At 38.0% G+C, this 18739-nt stretch overlaps 1 protein-coding gene across 8 annotated transcripts in view; it reads left to right on the forward strand.

The window, feature by feature from the left end:
* The first annotated feature begins 329 nt into the window (after positions 1-329).
* FMN/FHY (riboflavin kinase/FMN hydrolase) overlaps positions 330-18739 on the forward strand; it is a 39475-nt gene continuing 21065 nt past the window's right edge. The window contains exons 1-6 of one of the 8 annotated variants that reach the window (XM_088894423.1): positions 330-1514; positions 2546-2617; positions 2730-2801; positions 2923-2976; positions 8008-9924; positions 10215-15495. In XM_088894423.1, the coding sequence (XP_088750549.1) occupies positions 11172-12752 (1581 nt within the window). In that variant the 5' untranslated portion in view covers positions 330-1514; positions 2546-2617; positions 2730-2801; ... (1 more) ...; positions 8008-9924; positions 10215-11171 and the 3' untranslated portion in view covers positions 12753-15495. The other 7 variants (XM_088894421.1, XM_088894419.1, XM_088894424.1 and 4 more) reach the window with 7 other exon arrangements.

The raw sequence follows: 18739 nt of genomic DNA on the forward strand, positions 1-18739 counted from the left end.
GTCTTGTTATCGGTTCAAACGGTCCAACCGTTCGATCCAAATGATTGGCTTGTTTTGACAAAAAAATAAAAGAAATTTAAAAAATTAGAAAATGGTCAAGACCGTTCGAACGATTAACCAGCCGGTTTAACGGTTTACTGATCAAAATCAATAATTTTGTGGAAAAAAACGGTTTTGGAGAAAAACGGATGACTGGTACCCGGTTTTTCGATCCGGTCCGATTTTGAAAACAGTAGTTTTCAGTTTTAGCTATACGCTACTACAGTGCCGTAGCAAAATTGAACTCCAAACAAATCAATTAAGGCTGCGTTTGGAAAGGGTGCAAATTCCGGTTCAGTACGGATTGGATTTGCGAATATTTGGATACATGGTAAAAAAAACACCTAAAATCGAAGTAAATTGTAAATATGTCAATATTTACATCGATTTTGGGGTGAAAAACTACTTCGATTTTTTCGAAGTAAAAATGGCACAAGAAGTTGATCGAGGGAAATAGGCGAAGGGTTTACCCTCATCATCCACTGGAACTCACGACTATTTTTCCATTATCAGTGTAAGCATTCATCTGATATCTGAGCATCAAGTCGACGACCACTTCTAGGCAACGGAGATCTATTCAAGTGTTCGAGCATCCGAGCATCTGAGATCTGAGTGTCCGTCGTCGGAGATTTGAGGTATAAGAAACGAAGATCTGAGCATCAAGTCGTTGGTGAGGTTTCTTGAAATACCATCTTCTTCTTCTTCTTTCTACTACGCCCGAAACCCCAAAACTTCACTGTTCATTGTCCCTGTCCTCTTGACAGCAGCTGCAGAGGAGCATCGTCCCCCCAAAACTCCACTGTTCATTCTCCACCGAGCATCGCCGACTCATTCTCTCACCCTCTTCCTTTCCCTTCTTTCTGTTCTCTGCGGCGGCTTCGAACGTAACCAGCGGCGGGTTTGAACTCGACGATAGCCCCTCTTCCCTCCCCTCCATCTTCACTCTCTCTCTGTTTTCCTCTCTTTATCGCCCCTAACAACACATCGGACCTTTTCGCCGCTGCAACTCACTGAATAACTTCCGCCCATATCCCCATCTTTTTTTACTTTTTTTCGATTCTAACCGTCATCGATGTTGCCTCTCCTCGTCCTCTCTCTTCTCTGTTATACTCTCCCCCAACATTCCCTGCTAGAAGCCGACCCCCCTGTCCGAGTCTTCTTTGTCGATTGAATAGAATCTTCTTCGCCAAAAATCAAGTAAATGCTGCAGTCCCTAGTCATTACTATTGAATAAAAACAATCGGGGAGGGAAATTACTAGAACCTCTGTTGCAACATCTGCATTAAGGCCTACATCCGCCTACATCCGATTCAGGTTTTTCCCATTGAAGGCAAGTTCTCAGTGGCTGAAATCGTTTGACCCCCTTGTTTCGTCGATCATTTTCAGGCCAACATCCAAGTTCTCAGGTCAATCATTTGTTTAATTGCGGGAGTGGTTGGAACACTAGATAGCAAGACACAGTTGTATTTGCAGTGGTGAGAATGCCAAACATCCACAAAAACTGCATTGCTATTTGCATCTTTCAAAACAAACGAGCTAAGTGCAAAATGGGCGTGTAAATCTTAAACCACTTTGCATTCACATGAATCAGATATTTTTGTTTTGCACTCTACAATTTGCATTTGCACCCCTTCCAAACGCAGCCTAATAAACATATGTAAAATTGAACTGAATGCAAAATTTATATTCAGTGAGATGTATACTGCAAACAAGCATAGCCTAACGTCTGAATGTCATGGTGGCAACAGACAACCAGGTTCCCTTTTACTACGACTTATAGCGTTAAAACAAAAATCAAGGCCTTTCATGTATTGTAGTGGTTCCACCAAGATGCTCTAATTCAAGGTGGGGGTCACAGCAAGACATAAAAAAATGCTTTGATTTCGTTGTTTCAGTGCAGGATTATGACATTGTCATAGCAAATGTGATTTGCAGCAGGTTGATGCATTCAGGAGCTTGGCCTAAGTTAGACTTGGGTTTTTTATGCTATAGAAAGTAGACTTGTTCATGGGCCAGGCTGAGCTTTATCTATGTGTTTTCAGGCCTGAGCTTAGCCAAAAATTTGAAAATATATTTTTTTTCTTTTTTATTCAATAAAATAGTGTTTATTTATATTAAAAGTCCTAAAAACTTAAAAATAATAAAAGATCTCACTATTATTTGAAAAAACAGAAGAGGAACAAAGAAAAAATTACTATATATATATTTTTATTAAATAATATATATTATCAAGTTGGGCTCCGAACCGAACTTTTTTGAAAAAATTCGAGCCTAGCTAAAAAAAGATTGGGCCCAATGTTTTAGGCCCTAGCCCGTGCCCGAGCCCATGGGCCTAAAATCATGTCCAATCCCAATTTAGAATGAATCGAGCCGCACTCGTCCATGAACAGGTCTCATAGACACCATGTATTAATACTTTATTATTAAAATAAGGGTTAAATACTTAAACATACCCTAATTTGATTCGCTGTTAGTGATCTCATTCTTTTAATTCTTGCCGATGTAGGTGTTTGAATATTCATTTTTTGCCGCTGAACTCATTCTTCGGAGAATGAAATTTGAGCCATGGAAAAAATCTGTGGGTGCCCCATCCTTTCTTTCTTTTCGTTCGAGCTCAAGTCCTCTCGAGTTTCAGTTAACCCTCGTCCCTCTCCTCTCTCTGATCGACTCTCTCTCTTTTTCTCACTAAGGTAACGGTGAGATCGATCTCGACCTGTTGAAGTCCTAAAGCCAAGAAACGATCCAAAGAGTTCAAATCCAAGGTAAACTCTCTCTCTCTCTTCGTCTTCTTCTTTTTTTTCATTTCCTTCTCAAGCTGCACATAGAAGATGGATACCTCCTCCTCCTCTTCTTCTTCTTCTTACTCTGTTTTTTCCCTTTTAGGTTGACCACCAATATCATCCCTATAAGCATTAAAAGAAAGCAGCATCGATTAAGGTATTTGATCAATTTTTGTCTCTTCATTATTTTCCTTATTGGTATTTGTGTGTTCGAATTTTTATGAAATTTATACATTTTTTTTAAGTATAAATCGTTGTTGTTATTTTCCTTATTGCTTTGCTGTTAATTTTTTGCCATCGTTTATCTTGATCTTATTGCTTTGCTTTTTTATGTTTGACGTTTTCCATAGTTAATTTGCACTAATACAATTAAGAGTTTCTTCCATCGTGAGCACCTAACCACCCATTTAGAAGTTGGAAAGACAACTCCTGGAACTGGAAGCTTAAGACGTACCCATGGTTTTGGGTTGGCCGCTGAAAACTGCTAATCCACTATTTTGCCATTAAGGGCATACTTAAACAGTTAACGCTTATTTCAAGTGGTTTATCAGTTAAGCAGTCTGCTCTGAGCTGACCGCTGTGCTAGCTTTGTCATTAGGCAGCCACTGAGATTAATTTATGGTTAAAAGGTAGACCGCCCTTTAATATATAGTCTGATATGGTTGAATGAATTTGATCAGATGAAAACTAAGGTAAGCTTCGCAGGTATTCATATTAATTTTGATATTTTATTGTATGAGCCAGGCTTGAGCTCAATTATTCCGAGGGGTATTTGCTAATATGGTTGGTTCGGATTTGTGCCATTTCAGAAAATGGAAATCTTCAAATTAAAATCTGATTTCTCAACCTAGTTTCTGAATTCCTAGAATATAAATATTCATTTGATTATGGAATTGAAGAAATCAATCAATTTCCTTCTTTAATGGTCTGCTTCGCCGATGTTTGGTTAAAAAGCAAGAGAGTTGGTCAACCTAAGCTAATTAAAGAACAAAACATAATATTTTCTTGATATGATTTCAATTTGATAAATTAACGAGATTCTAAATAATCCATTTGTGGACCCAGATATCATGAAATGGCAAATTGGCAATCTGAAAAGAAGTGTTCTAGCGGTGGAAGACAACCTTATTAATTTATTCAATGGATGGTAATAGTCAAGACCCATAGATTTGAAATCACTTTCCCAGTATGAAAGGACATGAAATTACAGATCTGTATTCTTTGTTTTTTTTTTTTTTTGCAAATCAATTAATGCATTGAGAAACAGAAACATGCATGAACTAATGGTTTCTCCTACATAGACATGGGAATAAAAAGTTTAAAACAATACTGGCCATCTGTAGATGGTAACTGATCTGTAGCCACACACATGGCACAACTAAGGCAGACAAAGCTAATATAGAGTTGGGTGAACTGATAGGTATGATAACAATTAGGGCAAACAAAGCTATAGAAATCTAGACTTGGTTGACACAGATTAGATCTGGAGCCCATTGGAATGTGACAGCTTGTGGGCTTGAGCCTTCCTGCAGAAATCATTCCATTCGTACATAGAGCTTTGAATCATTGCTGGAGAGCAGCTGAGACTGTATGTAATACATTAAGAGTTGACGAATTTTGAGTCTTCATGGCTGAAGAAGATTCTTCCATCTTCTGAAGCAATCTGGGCATCCAAAAACATCTGATAGCATCCCGAAACGTCATGTTGTATCTGTTCTTCCTGGTTGATGTTGTACAATCTTAGACCACCTGGAATCACCAAACAAAGAGAACTTCAGGAAGATGGATATAACACAGAGAAATACATTCATGAATCTAAATATGGTGCTAAACATCCACACACAGAGAAATACATTCATGCCATATGGCTGTAACAGATGAGAAATACACCAGAAGAGGAGGAGGGAAGATATATGGAAGTTTTTCTTTATATTTTTTTTACTTTGACAGTCCACTGGATAGTTCGAGTTCAACAGGCCAGTGTCCAACTTGTTCATCACAGCACAACCTTCACATTCTTGTGACTCAAAAGAAGAATGGTATCTGGAACTTGCTTGGTGATTATCTGCCATATCAATTTTCAGCAAACTTGCAATGAAACATAGGATTTTGATAGTGAACATATTAAGTAAATTATGATCAACCTAGATCACTAAGCATACTTGCATCATCCATTTAATGATATAAGAATGCTGAAGTAGAAATAGAGAGATGAGAGATGTACCAGATTCAACATCTTCATATTCTGATGCTTGGGTGCTGTTCAGGCTTATGGTATCCATTGTTTGTGATGGCATTTGAGTAGGATTTGTGAAATAACTGGTAGAAACAGGACTGCCCTTTTGATAAATAGGCAGAGTTTCTTCAGTATCTTTCGTGCGGCCAAAACTTGTTTTGCTTCCCTATAGAATAGAAAAACCTTTAGATAATCGGAACATATAGTCACACATGTTCCTGAAAATATGGAGCAAAGGCATTAGATAATCAGATATTAGAAGATAATGCCATAAATGCTTTAGAAGATATATTTCTAAGCACTAAAATTTAAGGGATAGACCAAAGAATTATTGAATAGGCCAAAACTTGTTTTGCTTCCCTATTGACTATGTTTTCAATGTGGTTTGTTACGCATTAAAGATCCAGAAGAGCTAGGGGTAGACCAAGGAATTCATCTAAATGAGCAGTACTTGGAATGGGCAAATGACCTTTCATTTGTATATCAACGAATTCATCTAAATGAGAACTTGCTTATCTCAAACAGGAATCTGAATGACCATGGTCTTTCCTTTGTTGTATTGAAAGCATATATGTTCATTGGAGAGAAGACAAGGAAATAGACCATTCTGGTTATAGACTGTCCAATCTATTCAAATTCGTTATGATTTAGATTGGTTTCAACCCAAACTTGGTCCATCAAAACCTATATACTTACCTTATTTCCATTGACCAGATATTGGCTTAATCCAACCCAATCCAATATAAATTTTTACTACGGAAGGACCAATCCAATATGTTTTGTTGGTCCATCCAACCCATCTAAATTGATTTTGGATTGGATGGGTCCAATCCAAAACCGGTCCATTGACACCCTTATATTATTATTTTGATTAACGAAAAAATGAATGAGAATGAAATTTGTAACCAAACAGGTTACAAATTTATTCTCATTCTTGCTGTAAAAAAAAAATCATTTTTTGAGAAAAAAGTGTTTGGTTCGTAACAATATTTTCTCATTCTTCCCATTTTTACTCATTTTTTTCCATCTTGGAATTTCATCTGAAGTAAGAATGAGAATTGAACCAAAACATGACCTAAGTTTTCATAAATTGATTTAAACATACTTTAACTTAAAAAAAAAGGACTTAAATATACATTATGGCTCTTGCATCCTTCATTTTCATTTAAATTTTCAAGATATACCCAAGATTTTTCAAACTCATTTATCCTTCTAAATCTTACAACATGGTCAGATTTAGCAATATAGAAGTTTTGTTTTAGATCCAACCAATGACGGAAACAATACAAAATAAGGAAATATGATAACAAACTTGTAAATATGCATTTCCAAAAAAAAAAGAATAGAACTTAAAACACACTCATTTTGCCAACATAAATTAAGTTTTAGTGATTGAAATCCAATTTATCAAATAAATGAGATCACCTCATGTGGAACACAAAAAGGCTCTAAGTGAATCGTTGAAACTCTCTCTCTCTCCCTCCTTGTCCTCTTGTTTCGTTAAGTAAACCAGTCTATTGGCCATCTTTTTTTCTCTTCTCTCCTCCCACCTTCTTTTCTTCCTAAATGACAAAATAGGAATTTTTTAAATGACCTCATATGTGTCTTTTCATTGATGGAAGGTATGTTTAAGCCCTATTACTATAGAAAAAATCACTTTTAGCGGCAATCAAAACAATCTAAAAGTCCTCAAAACTGTTGATAAAAGTTTTAATGGCAGTTTCCAAAGGAGCACTAAAATAGGTGTAGCTAAAAGTTCTAGTAGCAATTTTTTTGACTGTTTGTAAAACTCCAAAAACTACTGCTCATTAGAGACTATTTTTTTAGCGGCAATCAAGAACTACCACTAAAGATTATTTTTCTAAGTGGCAATTGTATGTTTAGTTGCAGTTGCGACTACCAGGTAAATGGACTATAAGTTTGGCACCTTTTTTGGCACTTTCTAATTTTGGTGCATATGTTTTTAGTGCCAGCCATTGTTATCTCCAATATGACGCCAAAAAAGCATGTAGAGGCAGACAGAAATTTTTTAGCAACAGTCCTGACTACCACTAAAGATTCTAATTTTTTTTTACCTACCAAAATAATATGGAATTTTGTCCAAAATCCAAATGCCTGTATTTTTTTATTTTTAAATAAAATTGTAATTTGTTTCAAATAACCTATTTTCTCTTCATTCATCCAAAATGAAACTAGATGCAAAAAAAATTAAAACATCAATTACAAATAAAATATAAACATCCATTTTCCATTCAAAACACGAGTCACAAACACATCTTAATACGAATTTCATCATCCATTCTCAGAAATATGTAGTTTCATTCAGTATACTTGGTTTATGAAAACTTCCTCTACTTCTCCCAAAATCTAACGGAGATTAGTTCCTGCACAAAATCGTAAATAAACCTGAATCAAAACCATAAATAAGAAAATATCAATTATGCAAACAAATTAGAAAAGTATTAGAATTCAAGAAACTCAAAGTGTATTGTTAACCAAGGCTTGTATAGTCATTCACAAAGACCATAAGTCAATTGTTATATATTGGCACCCGGCCCTTAACCCCAATCTAGATTAGATTATCAGCTTAGCTATGGGTTTAGTCCAATCCAAACAAATTGGAATTTGTAGAGAACACTGATGTGGGCCCCACAGCTACGGTCCCACTGTGTTCATAGGATAGAAGATGTTCTAGTCTGCCTAGGGTTAGCTATTGGTCATTTAGTTGTTTCAGTTGTTATTTATTTTAATCTTATTTTTTGTTGTATTTGTTATGTAAAGACTAAGGGTAGATCTGTCATTTCCTTGTAATGAGCATAACCTATAAATATTAATTAAAGTGGCGGCGGCAGTACATTAAGCTTCTGCTCCTCCTTTCAACTTTTGTGTTCTACTGTTTCTCCTCCCTCTTCCTCTTCTTTTCTCTTACATTTCTTCTTATTTTCGATACAGAAATCCATTAGGGTTCAAGACTGATAACAGTCCTGAACTTCTACTTGGTATTAGAGCTAGGATTTCTCATGTGAGTCTAGTCCAGCCGACCACATGAGAACCATCTAAGGCTGGAAGCTGAGAAAGCAGAGTTCATTGACTGGTTCTTGGAGATCTCCAGAGGATTAGCGATTGTTTGAAGAAGTGCCACAGTTGCAGCGAGTTGGTGATCAGGAAGAATCAGAGAAGGCTAGGGTTCGGGTAACCTTGGTAGGCAGCGAACTACATCCTATTGTAAGTCTTTTATTTTCTAAGAGAAGTAATATCAGAGAAGATAGGTTGGACCTATCCAGCAAGGGTGGCCGAACCACTCTAGGGTTTTATCTCTCTATTCTCTAGGGTTTTGTCTTATCCCTGCGGCAAACCCTAGTATTGGACTAAACCTTGTGATCGTATCCCTGCGGCAAACCCTAATAGTTCTCCTCAACATTGATCAGTTTTAGGGTTTCATATTAACCCTAATACAAACCTTATCCGTATGGTACTGTCTGGAGTGTACGGCTTTTAGGACTGATTAAAACTTCAAATTGGCTTCAGTATATCAGATTGTTCTTCAACTGTTTCTCAGTTTTCTTTTGAGGTTTCGAATACTTCTAAAGGGGTGAAAACAGTTCGGACTGTTGCTGTTGTGTGTGGCTATTGATTTCAGATCAGTTTTATACATGTTTCATGCACATCTACTATGAGTACAGATTGGTTCTATACTAATTTTGTGATTGTAGTTGGTAGTCCTAGTGCTGGTTTTGACTGTAGTAACCCTAATTTTGAAACTTCTGGTTCTTGACCGAAATGGAGTTTAAGAATCCGGCAGAAGGCAATTTTGGGAACAGCAGTTATGGTGGTGGTTCTGAGACAGGTTTTTAGATTACAACCGTAAAGTTTGATGGATCAAACTATTTGGAATGGGCCCAATCAGCCATGATGGCTATTAGGGGAAGGGACAAAGTAAGGTATCTCTTAGGAGATGTGGCAGAACCTTCCAAGGGAGACCCTATGTATACCAAGTGGGTCCAAGAAAACTACTTGGTTATGACATGGATCTGTAATTCTATGCAGCCCCATATCAGCCGAAATTACTTATGGGCAAAGACAGCCAAGGAGATATGGAATGTGATGAAAGAGACTTACTCCCAACCCCTTAATGTTGCTAGAGCATATGAATTGAAATGTGAGGTGAATTCCCTTAAACAAGGAGAGAAACCGGTGTCGGTCTACTTCTCTACCTTGAAGTCCCTGTGGCATGAGATTAATCACTTAGAGACTCTTGAGTGGGAGAGTCCCAAAGATGTTCAGATACATAGAAAGCACTTCGAGACAAACAGAGTGTTTGAGTTCCTGGTAGGACTGAATTCAGAATATGATATTATGAGGCAGCAGATTTTGACCATAAATAGTGTGACCCTCTCTCAGGCATACTCCTTAGTGCACAGTGAAGAGACTAGGAGGAAAGTCATGATGCAATCTCAGCCGCTTACACCTGCCTTGGTAGCTGTCAAACCCAAAACAGAGGGTGATTCAGAGAGGGACAGAAAGAAGGAAGATAAAAGGGATGTGGTGTGTGAGCATTGCAAGAAACCTAAACACACAAAAGAAACATGTTGGAAGCTGCATCCACATTTGGTCCCGGCAAAGTTGAGAAATAAAAGTGTAATGCTCATGTGGCTATGACTACTGATTCAACATCCTCATCTGGCACAAGAGGCACACCATTAGAGACCTTAGCTGCAGTTTGGGCTGCTCTAATACAATTGGAGAAGGAAGTTGGCAGTTCAACTCAGTTACCGCATTCATCATCAGCCCCGGCCACATCGGCTTTTGCACACTCAGGTACTCGAGCCTCAGCCTACCATGCCTCAACCTACCATGCCTCCGCTCCAGGTACTACTGAACCTTGTTGGGTAATAGATTCAGGTGGATCCGACCATATGATTAGCTTGCCCTCTTTGTTTACTACTTATTACTTATCTTCTGGTAGGGATAAAGTATCTATAGCTGATGGCTCTTTTGTCCCTATTTTTGGCAAGGGTGACATCAAACTATCGGATACTATATCCTTGTCCTCTGTCTTGCATGTTCCTAAACTGGATACTAACCTCCTTTCCGTTAGTAGTATTACCAAACATTTGAATTGCTCAGTAACTTTCTTTCCTGATCGATGTGTTTTTCAGGACCTGGAGACGAAGAAGGTGATTGGGACTGGCCGTGAGACGAATGGGATCTATCTGCTCGGGGAGAGTTCTCATCGGGAAGAGTCAGTGGATAAGAAGTTACTTGTTTCTCAGGTTGTGAGTCCGGTTATGCTTTAGCATAACCGATTGGGTCATTTATCTTTTCGGTCCTTGAAGAGTCAGTTTCCTACTTTGTTTGAGTCCGTTGAGTCATCTCAATTGAAGTGTGAAAGTTGTGAATTTGCTAAACATTGTAGAAACTCTTATTCATTGAGTAATAAAAGGAGTAATCGTCCTTTTGATCTTGTGCATACGGATGTTTGGGGGCCATATCACATTCCTTCTATGGGTGGGTACAAATATTTTTTGTTATTTGTTGATGACCATACCCGGTTTTCTTGGGTTTATCTTATGCGTTCACGAGATGAGGTTCCTACCCTGACCCAAAACTTCCACCAAATGATCCTAACCCAGTTTGATGTCAGGATCAAAGTGCTTAGATCTGATAATGCAAATGAATACTTTGCTAAGCCATTAGCATCGTACCTCCTTAATCATGGGGTTATCCACCAGAGAACTTGCCCTCATACACCTCAGCAGAATGGGGTTGCAGAAAGGAAGAATAGGCACATCTTGGAGGTGGTTAGAAGTATTATGTTTACCTCCAATGTCCCTATTCGCTTCTGGGGTGATGCTATCCTTACGGCGGTATATCTTATTAATCGGATTCCTTCTCGGGTTCTTGATATGAAACCTCATTTTTCCCTTCTATACCTCAATGAGGAGTTGTTCACTATTCCCCTCAAGACATTTGGTTGTACCTGTTTTGTTCAGCTTCTCGGTCCCCATCACTCCAAGTTTGAACCCAAGGCCTCCAAATGCATTTTTCTTGATTATGCATAAACTCAAAAGGGTTATTGTTGTTATGATCATGTCTCAGGGAAGAAGTTTGTATCCATGGATGTCACTTTCTTTGAGAAGACACCCTACTATTCTCGGGTCTCTCCTCAGGGGGAGAGTAGTGAGCATGGAGATTTGGGTTCTTTTCTTCAGGGGGAGTGCAGTGAGGACAGGGTTAATACTTTTGGGGTTGTTCCCTTACCTATTCTAGTTGGTGATGAGGGCTGTAGTAGCGAGGGTGGTCAGAGGGATCGGGAGTTGAGAGTCTATCACAGGCGATGCAGGCAGGTTGATCACAGTCATCAGCAGTCCCGACCAGCTCCAACCTCTTCTGTGGCTCCAAGTCCAGATATTACAGTCCTAGGGCCCACAGAGACTCCTTCCATTGTTTCTACCTCACCCTCTGCAGATGACCTTGACCTTCCCATTGCCCTCCGTAAAGGAAAACGGCATTGCACCACATCTACAACCCACTGCATCTCCCAATTTTTGTCCTATGATCACCTATCTCCCTCCTACAGGTCCTATCTCACCTCCGTTGCTGATGTCCCTATTCCGAGAACAGTGCAAGAAGCCCTATCAGTCCCGGAGTGGAAAGGTGCAATGCAAGTTGAAATGGATGCCTTATTGAAAAATAATACCTGGGAGCTAGTTGACTTGCCCAAAGGAAAGAAACCAGTTGGATGCAGGTGGGTATTTACTGTGAAGCACAATGCGGATGGTTCCATTGAGAGGTACAAAGCTCGGCTAGTTGCAAGAGGGTTCACTCAGACTTATGGTATAGATTACTTGGAGACATTTGCCCTGGTAGCCAAGATGACCACCATTCGGGTTCTATTATCTCTTGTAGCAAGCTACACTTGGCCTTTGTACCAAATGGATGTTAAGAATGCCTTCCTGAATGGGGACTTGCAGGAAGAGGTTTACATGCAGTTGCCTCCTGGATTCTATGATACAGAGGCAGGTAAGAAGGTCTACCGGCTCAATAAGGCATTGTATGGTTTGAAGCAACCACCTAGAGCTTGGTTCGACAGATTCAGACTAGCCCTTGGAAAGTTCGGTTATGTACAGGCCCAGTCAGATCATACACTGTTCATCAAGAGGGTGGAGTCGTCACTGACACTACTTGCAGTATATGTTGATGATATTGTGGTGACAGGAAATGACAACCATGAGATTGAGTCCCTCAAACAGCTCCTTCATCAAGAGTTTGAGGTGAAAGATCTGGGTACACTACGGTATTTTTTGAGTATTGAGGTTGCTAGATCTAAACAGGGGATCTTTGTCTCTCAGAGGAAATATGTTTTAGATCTCTTGGCTGAAACTGGAAAGTTGGGTGTTAAACCTGCATATACACCCATTGAACAGAACCATAGGATTAGTGCAGAGAGTGGGGAGCTGCTTGAAGACAAAGTTATGTTCCAGCGGTTAGTGGGAAAGCTCTTATATCTATGCCTCACCCGGCCAAATATCAGTTATGCCGTTAGTGTTGTCACTCAGTACATGCATTATCCTAGAACCACGCACCTTCTAGCAGCAGAAAGAATACTAGCATACTTGAAGAGATGCCCGGGTAGAGGTATACTGTTCAAGAACAATGACCACATGAAGATGGAAGTCTATACGGATGCCGATTAGGCTGGGAGTGTTGATGACAGAAGGTCTACCTCTGGATATTGTGCTCTTGTGGGAGGTAACCTGGTCTCTTGGAGGAGTAAGAAACAGAGTGTTGTCTCCCGATCCAGTGTTGAAGCTGAGTACAGGTCAATGGCTAATGGAGTGGCTGAAATTCTTTGGCTGAGATCACTACTTGAGGAGTTGGATATTGAGTATGAGAAGCCCCTGATGCTGTATTGTGATAATCAAGCGGCTATTAATATAGCACACAACCCAATGCAGCATGACAGGACTAAACATATTGAAGTTGATCGACACTTTGTACGAGAGAGGGTCTCATCACAAGAAGTGTGTCTCCCATACATCACCTCCAACATGCAGCTGGCAGATATCCTCACCAAAGTTGTACCACAGAAGAAGGTAGAGGCAGATCTATCCAAGTTGGGAATGATAAACATTTATTCCCAACTTGAGGGGGAGTGTAGAGAACACTGATGTGGGCCCCACAACTACGGTCCCACTGTGTTCATAGGGTAGAAGATGTTCTAGTCTACCTAGGGTTAGATATTGGTCATTTAGTTGTTTCAGTTGTTATTTATTTCAGTCTTATTTTTTGCTATATCTGTTATGTAAAGACTAAGGGCAGATCTGTCATTTCCTTGTAATGAGCATAACCTATTGGTCATTTAGTTGTTTCAGTTGTTATTTATTTCAGTCTTATTTTTTGCTATATCTGTTATGTAAAGACTAAGGGCAGATCTGTCATTTCCTTGTAATGAGCATAACCTATAAATATTAATTAAAGTGGCGGCGGCAGTACATTAAGCTTCTGCTCCTCCTTTCAACTCTTGTGTTCTACTGCTTCTCTTCCCTCTTCCTCTTCTTTCCTCTTACCTTTCTTCTTATTTTCGATCCTGAAATCCATTAGGGTTCAAGACTGATAACAGTTCTCTACTGAATTTATATTATTTCTCTGATTGATTGAAAGACTTGATTCATAAATACTATGTTCTAAATTTCTTGTTAACTAGAAAAAATAAATATTGAATGTTTTATTACATGTATTATACTCTCCCTCTCTCTCTCCAATTGAAGCGGTTGTTCTATCTAAAAAATGAGCAATCACACTAATGGTTCATTGAGTATCTTGATAGTGGTTGTTTCCCAAGAAAACTATTATTGGCTCATCTTACCATGCATTAGGTGATGCTTAGTAAAAAAATCTTCAGTCTTAACTTTTCTGAGATTACCTCCTAGTTTTGTAGGTAGAGTTGAGGTAAGGTTACCTCAAGGTCCTTAACCCTAACCTAAAAACATAATAATATATTAATTCGTAATAGATAGTTATAACAATATTGATTTATTATTATTAAATAATATGAGTTATATTATTATTATACATATTATTATTTAAATAAATATTAGTATTAAATAGATGACAATAATGAGGGCATTAATGTCATTTCATCATGTCTAAAATGCATCTAATTCTGGTAAGACATGGTAAGCATAATCTCAAATGTCCTTTACCTCAGAAAAACAAATTTGTTAGAGGTTAGATGTCTTAAAAGTGTTATCAAATGCTACCTAAGTTAAAGTTACGTGTGTTAGCTCTTGTTTTATATTTCTTTGTTTTCCTATTCCATTGTGAACTTTTTATTTCTGATAATTCAAGTTTTGATTCTTTATTGATACTCTATTTTTTTTCTTCTTTATTTGTTTTTTTCTATAATATTCTCTTCTCTCTTATTTGTGTTATGATATAAGGGGATTGGAGTGGGGATTTGTTGGTTCTGAACTTCTTATTCTTTACAAAATGGATATTGATATAGATTTTTGTGAAAGTTGGGATTGCTATTTGATATTGTTGACTCTCTCTCTCTCTCTCCTAATGTTCTAATGTTTGGTTAAGTCTGAATAGTTAATCACTAAACCTATTAACGGGTCGGGCTTTGTCTGGTATCAATAGAATACATTTAGGCACGAGCCTGACCATCAGGCCTAGGTCTTGAGCCCAAGCCCTCAAGCCCAACCCTCATTTTATTCAATAAAAAGTGTTTTATTTATATTAAAAACCCTTTAAACTCAAAAATAATAAAACATCTCACTAGTACTTGAAAAAAGACAAGAGGAACAAAGAAAAATATTGTATATATACTTTTTATTAAATAAAATATGTTATATATAGTATCAAGTCGGGCTTAGGTTCAAGTCGGGCTTTTTTGAGAAAGCTTGAGCTTGGCCCAAAAAAAGGTCGGGCTCGGTGTTTTAGGCCCAAGCTCGAGCTAGTGGGCCTAAAATTATGACCAAGCTTGACTTAGAATGGACCAAGCTTCTATGAGTCACCAAACTTGTTATCCAAATTAGACACTACTAGAGCTTACTCTTGATAATGGGGAAAAAGTCATGCATAAACATAGAAATCTCAAAGGCATCTTAACCAATTTTTTTTATTATAAATTTTTGTGATAGCATAATTGCCATATTGTTACGCATGGCGGAGCCAAAGGGGGACCCAAGGTAGCCATGGCCCCCTCATGGTCCATAAATCTCCACACTTAATACATTTTTCATGCAACTTTCCTCCCTCCCCTCACATCCCACCCAAATGGTTGCCCTCCCCCCTATGGCCCATCCATAAGTTTTGCCCCCTCCCCCCTCATAAAAAATTCATGGCTCTGCCTCTATTGTTACGTTTCTCTTTCTAAGTTGGATGAGGAATTATTTTCTCCTAACCATAAGTTGGATGAGGAATTGTTACACTAACCAATTTTTTTATTATAAATTTTTGTGATAGCATAATTGCCATATTGTTATGCAAGGGCGAAGCCAAAGGGGGACCAAGGGAGCCATGGCCCCCCCATGGTCCATAAATCCCCACACTTAATACATTTTTCCATGTAACTTTCCCCCTCCCCTCACATCCCACCCAAATGGTTGGCCCCCCTATGGCCCATCCATAAGTTTTGCCCCCCCCCCCCTCCATAAAAAATTCATGTCTCTGCCCCCATTGTTATGTTTCTCTTTCTAAGTTGGATGAGGAATTATTTTCTCTTAACCAACGATGTAAATGTGTTTTAAACTAAGCTTATATTTTTTTTGGTGGAAAATTCATTCATGTAAAACTCAATCAATGGGTTTAAAATTTTAGTGGACCATTGGAGCTTTTTTGATGTGATAATCAATGTAACATTTACATCGATTATCAATGGAAAAGTCAACCGATGGAAAGGTTTAAACCCTACACTAAAAACAAACGGGTGAAAATACAAATTGGGTGTGGAGTTTTACACCGGTTCGTATTTACACTAAAAACAAGCATCTGCAAGTGCGAACCGAAGATGGAGTTTTATGTTGATTTGCATTTACATCGAAAATATTGTAAAAGTTTTTTTGGAATTGTAATAGGTTTAAGCTCTTTAAGTATGCTTGTCTTGTTTTTAGCTATTGTGAAATGCAATTCGATGGAATTTCTTTTTTTGGGATTAAAATATATAGGTCTCATTCGCTTTTCGAGAAGTTACTTACTCGAGTAAATGCATTTACACGAATAAGTGTTTCCTAGGAAATACTTACCTAGGTAAGTGCATTAACCCATGTTCTTTTATTTCCCAAGTAAATTAGACAAAGATTGTTTTAGCCAAAAGCCATTGTTAAAAGGGGCAATTTTGTCCCATCCAAGTAGTGGCAGCTTTCCCCCTAAGGCCACGTTTGTTTATCGATAAATAAGCTTAGGAAAGTTGGTTGGTGGGTATCTTTTTCCCATTAACCAACTTTTCAATGTTCTTTTTGTTGGAGTAGAGTTAGAATCCATCAAATGGATGGCCAAACCATGAAAGATGGCTGACCAAAACTCAAAAATTTTTTTAACCCTTTCGGGAACTGATTTCCCGGTAAAACTTGAAATGTAAAATTTCAAGATCATTCTTGCATTGAGCTGAACCAAATTTGAAACCAAGGAAAAGGGAGATTATACTTGATATAGAGACCACAAATCATAGCTCCCAAGGTAGTTCACACCCAATATCAGTCCTAAACCGGCTTCCAACTAAGGATGGCACAATATACAAAGATCTGCTTCACTAACACTTGATTTCAGCAAATCTGCTATTCAACTTGCTTAGATCGAGTAGGGTAAGAAAAACGCAAAAGAAAACTGATCTAAATCAATTCTTGAAAGCCTAGGTCATTATAGGGTTTATTTGGAGACAAGAGAGAACAAGAGAGAGAGGTGTTAAAGCCTAGTTCGTCGTCTTCTCTTTTTGAAGTATTCTCTTTTTGAACAAAAGAGAGATCTAAATCTCTTAATGAAGTACTCTCCTAATCTAATTAGGAGATTATCCAGATCTGGATTGGATCTAGACTCTTTTAACAATTAAATATTATCCTCTTAAGAGGATAGGTTTTCCATACACAATACCAAACCCAGATTCGACCCAAAGCACATGACAACTTAAGTTATCATGTGACTACTTAGGTGTTGAATGGCCACTTTAGGCCTGATATTGTATGGCGTGAGACCCCATAAAGGTCTCACTTAAGTCCATAAGAGTCCAGCCCCACCTCTGAAAGAGAGTAAGACAAATTCACTATTTAGAGTAGTGAACCCCCAAGTCAATCAGCATGGGCTCAATTTGGGCCCAATATTTACACCTAAATGATAATTGGATTCGGCCACCCTATGAAGATCTAAGAATAATGGACTTAAGTGAGATAGGTAATCAGCCCTGCAATGGTCTCTTATACTTAACATTTTAGCCCATAATGATCAAAACACTGCCTGACAGAGAATGACCCATCCCCTAGCTGCAAGGTGCAGTTCCACTCTCCACTTATATGGGTCTCAGGATTAAAACCTTTTACAAACATTTTTTCATAAAATAGTAGTATATAATATATAAATACATTTTGTAAAACCAGATTTCAAGCATAGGTGAAATCCATTGCCGGCAGTTTAGGTTTCCATTAAAGAGAGTGTAAACTCTAATATTCACTTTGATCGACAAAGGGGTCGGTTCTATTACTATGATCATCCATTTAGGTGAAAGACAACTCAGTCCAACACGTAGTGCAGTATCATAATCAAGTTTGGGGTAATGTATAACTTTTTAGTTTTGCCTATCTATCTCTAATGTCTAAGGCATTACTGAAAATTGGTTTGGGTCCAATGTTTCTAATAAACACCCATTGGTTGTGCTTGGGGTCTAATCCTAGCAGATGAGACAAGTTGTTCCAATTGCATGGTAGCACACTAATGTTAGGTTTGTTAGGATAAACTCCTTAAGTCAATCCAATGGTTGAGAACATTATAAACTAGCATAAGTCTCTTAAGTTTCTAGCTTAAGGGGTAATACACAAAAGCACACTAATATGAACATGAAACATTAATGTACTCTATTCATTTACAAATAAATGTTTATGTACATCAATTTGATTTGAACTAAGGGCATACATTGCCTAACACTTTTTATGTTTACTAACGGGCCCCATGGTAAAATAAACTCTAGTTCCCTAGGTAAAACTTATCCATATCCCAGGTGGGTAAGTAACTTTCCCACTTGGGGTAAAATTTTATAAAACATGAGAAAATTTTGCCCATTTTTGTATTAGCTTTTAATGGGTAAAAATGTCATTCTATTACTTGGGAATCTTAAAAATCAAAAGAACATGGCTAAGGGGCCTAAGTGGGAAAGTTATTTACCCACCTGGGAGATGGGCATCACTTACCTACATAGAGATTAACAAGAAAAAATAAATTTTCCATAGACCCCACATAAATTAAGAAAAAAGAACGTGTGTATCTTGGTCAATGGGAACCAAAATCCCATTTACCAATTTCCCCCTATCAAAATCCAAGAAAAGAATGGGCCCATAATGATAATGGAGGGCAACTTTTTAGGAGTGTTTGTTCTCCAAATGTTTCAAAAAGTGGAAGTTGAAGATAGAATTAGCAATTTACTAGATAGCATTTGTTGTCACATCATCTTCTTCCTCCCACAGAAAAATGA

This window comes from Nelumbo nucifera, chromosome 1 (genome assembly GCF_055504915.1).
Source record: "Nelumbo nucifera cultivar China Antique chromosome 1, China Antique-T2T, whole genome shotgun sequence".
Classification (NCBI taxonomy): domain Eukaryota; kingdom Viridiplantae; phylum Streptophyta; class Magnoliopsida; order Proteales; family Nelumbonaceae; genus Nelumbo; species Nelumbo nucifera.